At 36.4% G+C, this 7500-nt stretch overlaps 1 protein-coding gene across 1 annotated transcript in view; it reads left to right on the top strand.

The window, feature by feature from the left end:
* LOC106874946 (hippocampus abundant transcript 1 protein) overlaps nucleotides 1–7500 on the top strand; it is a 74278-nt gene that overhangs the window by 44427 nt on the left and 22351 nt on the right. The window contains exon 4 of the mRNA XM_014922870.2: nucleotides 6885–6947. Within this exon, the coding sequence (XP_014778356.1) occupies nucleotides 6885–6947 (63 nt within the window). The remainder of the gene's footprint in view (nucleotides 1–6884; nucleotides 6948–7500) is intronic.

Genomic DNA, 7500 nt, shown 5'->3' with positions numbered 1-7500 from the left:
GTTTTGGATTTTTTAGACCATTTCTCTAAACTCTGATATTTTTTCCTGCCTACTCATGTACAATATTGTAAGAGGACAGTTATGGAAATGGATTTCTGCTTCAATAGCCTTCATCAGCAGGACAATTGTCTGATCTTATCTCCAGTAACCTGGGGACTTTGACTGATACAAAGAGAAGAACACATGGCTGCTGAGATAACTTGCATAAATTAAGCAAAAACGAGCTAACAAATAACTGAGTGGCCAAGGACATGTATTTGAACGATATTCACAAATATGGATAGGCACCGGAGTGGCTGTGTGGTAAGTAGCTTGCTTACCAACCACATGGTTCTGGGTTCAGTTCCACTGCGTGGCACCTTGGGCAAGTGTCTTCTACTATAGCCTTGGGCCGACCAAAGCCTTGTGAGTGGATTTGGTAGACAGAAACTGAAAGAACCCCTTCGTATATATGTGTCTATATATATATATATATATATATATATATATATATATATGTGTATGTGTGTTTGTCCCCCGACCATCGCCTGACAACCGATGCTGGTGTGTTTACGTCCTCGTAACTTAGCGGGTTTGGCAAAAGAGACCAATAGAATAAGTACTAGGCTTCCAAAGAATAAGTCCTGGGATCGATTTGCTCGACTAAAGGCGGTGCTCTAGCGTTGCCACAGTCAAATGACTGAAACAAGTAAAAGAGAAAATAAATATGTATGTGTATGTGTATACACACGCACACATACTGGCACACAATTTGTGAAAACCTCTAATTATGTTTTTACATATCTGTTCTATACCATTTGTGTACCACAGGTCTGTTTCTAAGGAAACCTATACACAAATGCCATTTCCTTAGGTCCTCACAAAATGCAGTAAACCTGCTGATTTAAGCTGAATGTGAATTTGCTGTAACTCTGTTTGTTACCATATTTCTGTTGAAATACACTGCCTTTGTTTCAATCAATTTTGAAAATAATGAAGAATATAGTAAAATAGTGCCAGTGCCGATGGACTGGCTCCTGTGCAGGTGACACGTAAAATACACCATTTCAAGCGTGGCCGTTTCAAGTACCCACCTGACTGGCCCTCGTGCCGGTGGCACGTAAAAGCACCCACTACATTCTCAGAATGGTTGGCGTTAGGAAGGGCATTCAGCTGAAGAAACTCTGCCAAATCAGATTGGAGCCTGGTGTCGCCTCCTGGTCCATCAGTCCTCAGTCAAATCGTCCAACCCATGCTAGCATGGAAAGCGGACGTTAAACGACGATGAACTTTGTCCCTTATTAAGTTGGCGTTTGGAGCATAAATAAATTAACATGAAGTATTTGATGGAAGGTTTTAATTTAGATCACTTTATTAAACAGGAAGTTTGTCTCCCAGAATCAGGGGCAATCTAGGGCAGGTTCATATCAAAATGATTAATCAGAAGTAGGACTGCTTTCCTCTTCCATCATTAACTTTTCCAAATTAAAAAAACAAAACAGCAAAAAAAAAAAACAACTATTGCTATCTGTTTTATGGACCTTGGAGTACAAAAACCAGCCTAGTTTTTGTAAGATTTTAACTTAAAATCCTGAAACACAAGCTTGGTATGACAAAGTATTTACCAAACCAACTCGCATTTTATCTCAGTGCTAAGTTTTACATAATCTAAATCAGCTGGTTGTGATTAAGAGCAGAAGTTTTAAACAGAATCTGTTTCACTGGAAAAGTTTTTTGGTGATGTAGCAGTGAGGTCAGACAACTAAATCTATTTCTAAATTTAGGGCAACCATTTTGCATTCACCTATAAAACATCTATAGGTTTTTTAACAGCCATTGTGGTGAGAAAACAAAGTCCATGAAGTCTGTTTCATCCCTAGGGAAGTTGGTTTTGTTTCTGGTCTATCTTACCCCTGACCAAATTATCATTGGTGATAATGTTATCTGAATTACCGCAGTGTTTAGTTAATGTCACCTCACTTACTGAGACTACTGATAACATTGAACCAATGAGGAAGCTTAAATATCAGGAGAGGGGAAGCACTTGATTGTGGACAAAATTTCGCTGGCATTCAAATAAAGTTTCTAGTAGCCATGTAAAGAATTATGATGACCAAACAGTAATTTAATGCTTTATACTAATGAACTTAGATTCAATTATTTTATCAGCACATGTCCTTCCCCACCTCAGGCTCTTTTGTATTTGCTATTTACCTCCTGATACTAAAAAAAATTCCCTACTATTTTATCTGTATGGTCATTTGACTTGTTAGAAATAGGAGCCAATAGGGCGGCGAGCTGGCAGAAACGTTAGCTCGCCGGGCGAAATGCTTAGTGGTATTTCATCTGCTGCTACATTCTGAGTTCAAATTCCGCCGAGGTCAACTTTGCCTTTCATCCTTTCAGGTTCGATAAATTAAGTACCAGTTACACACTGGGGTCGATCTAATTGACTTAATCCGTTTGCCTGTCCTTGTTTGTTCTCTCTGTGTGTAGCCCCTTGTGGGCAATAAAGAAATAAGAAATAGGAGCCAAATATTATTTTAAAATAGGCTGTTACATCTTAAATAAGGAAGGACACATTGAATAATATAGTCTTAGATATATTAATTTCAAATTTGGGCACAAGGTTAACAATTTCAGCAGAGTGGGTAAGTCGATTACATTGACCCCACTGCTCAGCCCCCAAACGAATGAAAGGCAAAGTTGACCATGGCGGAATTTGAACTCAGAACACAACGGTGGATGAAATGCTGCTAAGCATTTTGCGTAGCATGCTAGCAATCTTGCCAGCTTGTCACCTTAATGTAGTCTCAGATATATTTTCTGAATGAGCGATGAGAATGTTCTGAATGACATGTCTGATCAGGGCTCTACTGGATCTTTGCTGACCTGGGCATTAAACAAACCCAGTTGACTAAAACTAATTCCAAATTACCTCTCCTTTCACCCACTTTGTCCCTTTCTTGTTTTACCTCCCCAAATCTTCCCAATTACTTTTTAATCGTTTATTTGTTTCAGTCGTAGGATTGTGGCCATGCTGGGGCACTGCCTTGAAGGGTTTAGTCAAATAAATTGACCCCAGTACATGCTGGTGCCATGTAAATGTATCTGTGCCGGTGCTGCATAAAAACTCCCAGTACACTTTGTAAAGCGGTTGGCCTTAGGAAGGACATCTGGCCATAGAAACTATGCCAAAACTGACATGGAACCCGGGCAGCTCTTGTCAAGCCGTCCAATCCATGCCAGCATGGAAAACAGATGTTAAATAATGATGATGATGATGATGATGATGATGGGAAATATCACACATTCATTGCAGATTATTACATGGAATGCAGGTAAAAGTAAATGCCTGCAGCATCTAGGATTATTCAATTAAATTAAATGTCGCTTCTGGAAATAGGTGCTATAAGCATCTACTTTAATCCATACTTATTGTACTTGTCTACAATAACAGTAGAAGCAGTTCTAATTGATAGGTGTGTGCTGTTGGCTCAGTGCTTTGTATGCTGGACTCCTACAATAACATCTCGGATTGAAACACAGCTGCTGACAAACAGTGATGCAAATACAAATATTTTGATGAGTTAGATTAGCACCAGATTTATGGCACATCACTATGAGAACAATGATACAGAAAATGACAAGTTAATTAAAAAAGCCCAGCTATCTAATTATTATTTCACACACACACACACTCAAACAGACAGACGGTGCCTCGGCTAAATTTGACAGTTTGCACAAAAGGAAAAAGAAACATATCCCATATTAAAATGAAAGTATTTCAAAAATTATCAACTATAATATGGCTGGGAGATAACATTTACTCAGAGTAGTCACCCTCAGCTTCCACCACAGCCTCAAGGCATTCGAGGAACCTGGTGCATGTGTTCTTCACTATGACCCTGGGAAGATCTTGAAACACCTCCTTGATCTGGGCCCTGGAAATATGGTAAGAAAAGGGGTTAATGGCAGGTAAACAAAGAAAGAAAACTAAAGTAGTAGTAGTCAGGATATATCTGAAAATATTGTTCCTACAGAAATACTGAAATAGAGTAACAAGTATGTGAACCTGAGTGAAGGCACATGGCTCAGTGGCTACAGTGTTGGGCTCACAATGGTGAGGTAATGAGTTCGATTCCCGGATTGGATTGTGTGTTGTGTTCTTGAGCAAGACGCTTTATTTCATGTTGCTCCAGTTCACTCAGCTGTAGAAATGAGTTGTGATGTCATTGGTGCCAAGCTGTATTGGCCCCTTCACCTTTCCCTTGGATAACACTGGTGGCATGGAGAGGGGAGGCCGGTATGCATGGGTGACTGCTGGTCTTCCATAAACAACCTTGCCTTGATTTGTGCCTCAGAGGAGAACTTCCTAGATGTGATCCCATGGTCATTGATGACCGAAGGGGGTTTTCACCCTTCATGTGAACCTATGCTGTACTACTGACCTGTTCAGTTCCATTAAGAAATGTTGCTGTAAGTAAAAGAAACTACGTAGTTTAGACAAAGAATGGTGTAAAGTTTGCTGACCATCAAAAGAAATTGTATAGTTTGATTAAATTTACTCATACAACAAAACCAACTTTCTAAAAGTCTCAAAAAGTAGCTTTTGAAAAGGTAAATGAGATTATCTCTAAGTGAAGATCAATGTTTGAAAGGAAATCTTTAAAGTATTCAACACTTAAATCACAGACTTAAATAAATTTTCCATTCACCTGTCATTAGCAATGCTGTGCAATTTCAGTTGCTGTGAAAGGAGGTGGACATTGTAATTATTGGACTATGAAGTAGTAGACTCACATAAAGGAATGAAAGACAGTGTTATCTGCTGGCAATAATTCTAGTTAGTATTTATAATTTGCTAACTTATAACATTTTCTACCTTTCGAAATATTGGTCTTTCTGCCTGTTACTCTTTTACTCTTTTACTTGTTTCAGTCATTTGACTGTGGCCATGTTGGAGCACTGCCTTTAGTTGAGCAAATCGACCCCAGGACTTATTCTTTGGAAGCCTAGTACTTATTCTATCGGTCTTTTTTGCCGAACCGCTAAGTGACGGGGATGTAAACACACCAGCATCGGTTGTCAAGCGATGTTGGGGGACAAACACAGACACACAAATACATACATACACATATATATAAATATACATATATATACATATATACGACGGGCTTCTTTCAGTTTCCGTCTACCAAATCCACTCACAAGGCTTTGGTCAGGCCGAGGCTATAGTAGAAGACACTTGCCTAAAGTGCCATGCAGTGGGACGGAACCCGGAACCATGTGGTTTGTAAGCAAGCTACTTACCACACAGCCACTCGATTATATTCCATACTTGGTATTTTCATTTTGTAGCCTAGTATATTTACGACTACATTATCTAATGTGCCCTTCCTTTTTTAAGATGGTAGGATGTGATTAGAGGTTGGTTTGGTTGCTATTGTTAGCTGATTGAGCAACAATATTGAGGCTCTCTGTCTGTCTATCTGTTTCTCTCTCACACACATACTTGAGTACTTATTTATTTTATCAATCTTGAAATGATGAAAAGCAAATTTTACCTTGGTAGGATTTGAACTCGATGTAAAACATCAGAAAAAACACCACAAGGTATTTTGTTTGACACTCCAAAGATTCTGCCAGCTCTATTAATAACAACAACAACAAAGACTACTGCAATTTTTCCTTTTAAACTCTTGTTATATTAACTGAAAATGAACGATATAGACATAATGGTATATAATGAAATGTTTAATCAGAACAAGGAAGTCAAAATTAATTATAATAATTAAATACACATTTGTTAATTTGTAGACACTAATTGCCAATGGCTCACTAATTAATTAGTTAGTTGCAAGTAGTCAGACACTGTCTACTGTTCACTAATTAACAGTAGATCATGTGGATGAAATATGGCAAATTAGATTTTGTTTTCTTAACCTTCTTTTATTCCATCTTATATGATGCACACCTCTGGTTCTATGGTACAAAACTTGTTTTAACCTTTCTTTTTAAAACCAACCTGTCTAAGACCACCAAGTTCTATGAGACAAATTCCCCTTGTTAAAATGATCTAAATTAACACCTTCTACCAAAATTCCATGTTAATTTATATTCTAAATACTAACTTAATAACTTGAAATTTTTTTATCATGAGTAATGCTGTTTTTCAGATATCTCATTTGAAACATATAATTCCCATTTTTTTCCCTTTAAAGGTGGTAAGAAGTTTATGGTGGGAGATTTGACTTAAATATTGAGCAGGTTTGTCTTCTTAGTAGAAGCATCTGGCTTCTCAACAGGCTTTGTAAATTTATCTGATATAAAAAAGTGTTGATCTGGGAAAATAACGTTAGATTGATGACTGTCTTTTGAAACCTGATGTATGACTAACTTTTTGTACTTCTCTAATTGTATCTTTACTTTTGTCATTTAGTTTATTATTATTATTATCATCATTATTATTATTATTATTATTATTATTATTATTATTATTATAATTATTATTATTATTATTATAATTATTATTATTATTATTATTATTATTATAATTATTATTATTATTATAATAATAATTATTATTATTATAATTATTATTATTATTATTATAATTATTATTATTATTATTATTATTATTATTATTATTATAATTATTATTATTATTATTATAATTATTATTATTATTATTATAATTATTATTATTATTATAATAATAATTATTATTATTATTATTATTAAGGTGGTGAGTGGGCAGAATCGTTAGCATGTTGTATGAAATGCTTAGTAGTATTTTGCCCATCGCTACATTGTTATTTTTACCATTGTTGTGGTTATTTATTATCATTATCATCATTATTATTATTATTATTATTATTATTATTATTATTATTTACTTCCAGGTCTTAAATGACACATTCCCTGATCATACATTTTTGATGAATGGACTTATTCAAGGAGTGAAAGTAAGTACATGTAATGTGTTGGTCTTATTTACTTTTGTAAAGTACAAATCGTTCGGCAGCCAATGTGAATTCCCTGTGTGTGTTTGCCAGTGCCATTGTTCATGTTTTTTTTTCCTATCAGGCATGATGCTTTCTTTTTGTCTTTTCTCACCTGTTGATCAAGTTCTCACATATTCACCTGTTTGCAGTATAAAGCTAGTCTCATGACCTTAAAAAAAAAATATCACGTTTCTGTTCTACTCAGCATATATTCTTTCTATGTTGACCGACGCTGAGTTCCATTTCTCTGCTGACATGTGAGAAAGACACATCATTGTACCTGCTTATGATCATCATCATCATCATCATCGTTTAACGTCCGCTTTCCATGCTAGCATGGGTTGGACGATTTGACTGAGGACTGGTGAAACCGGATGGCAACACCAGGCTCCAGTCTGATTTGGCAGAGTTTCTACAGCTGGATGCCCTTCCTAACGCCAACCACTCAGAGAGTGTAGTGGGTGCTTTTACGTGTCACCCGCACGAAAACGGCCACGCTCGAAATGGTGTCTTT

Source organism: Octopus bimaculoides, chromosome 8, assembly GCF_001194135.2.
Source record: "Octopus bimaculoides isolate UCB-OBI-ISO-001 chromosome 8, ASM119413v2, whole genome shotgun sequence".
NCBI classification, from domain to species: Eukaryota; Metazoa; Mollusca; class Cephalopoda; order Octopoda; family Octopodidae; genus Octopus; species Octopus bimaculoides.
The sequence above is the reverse complement of the archived record's forward strand: the minus strand, read 5'-3'. Positions and strand labels throughout refer to the sequence as shown.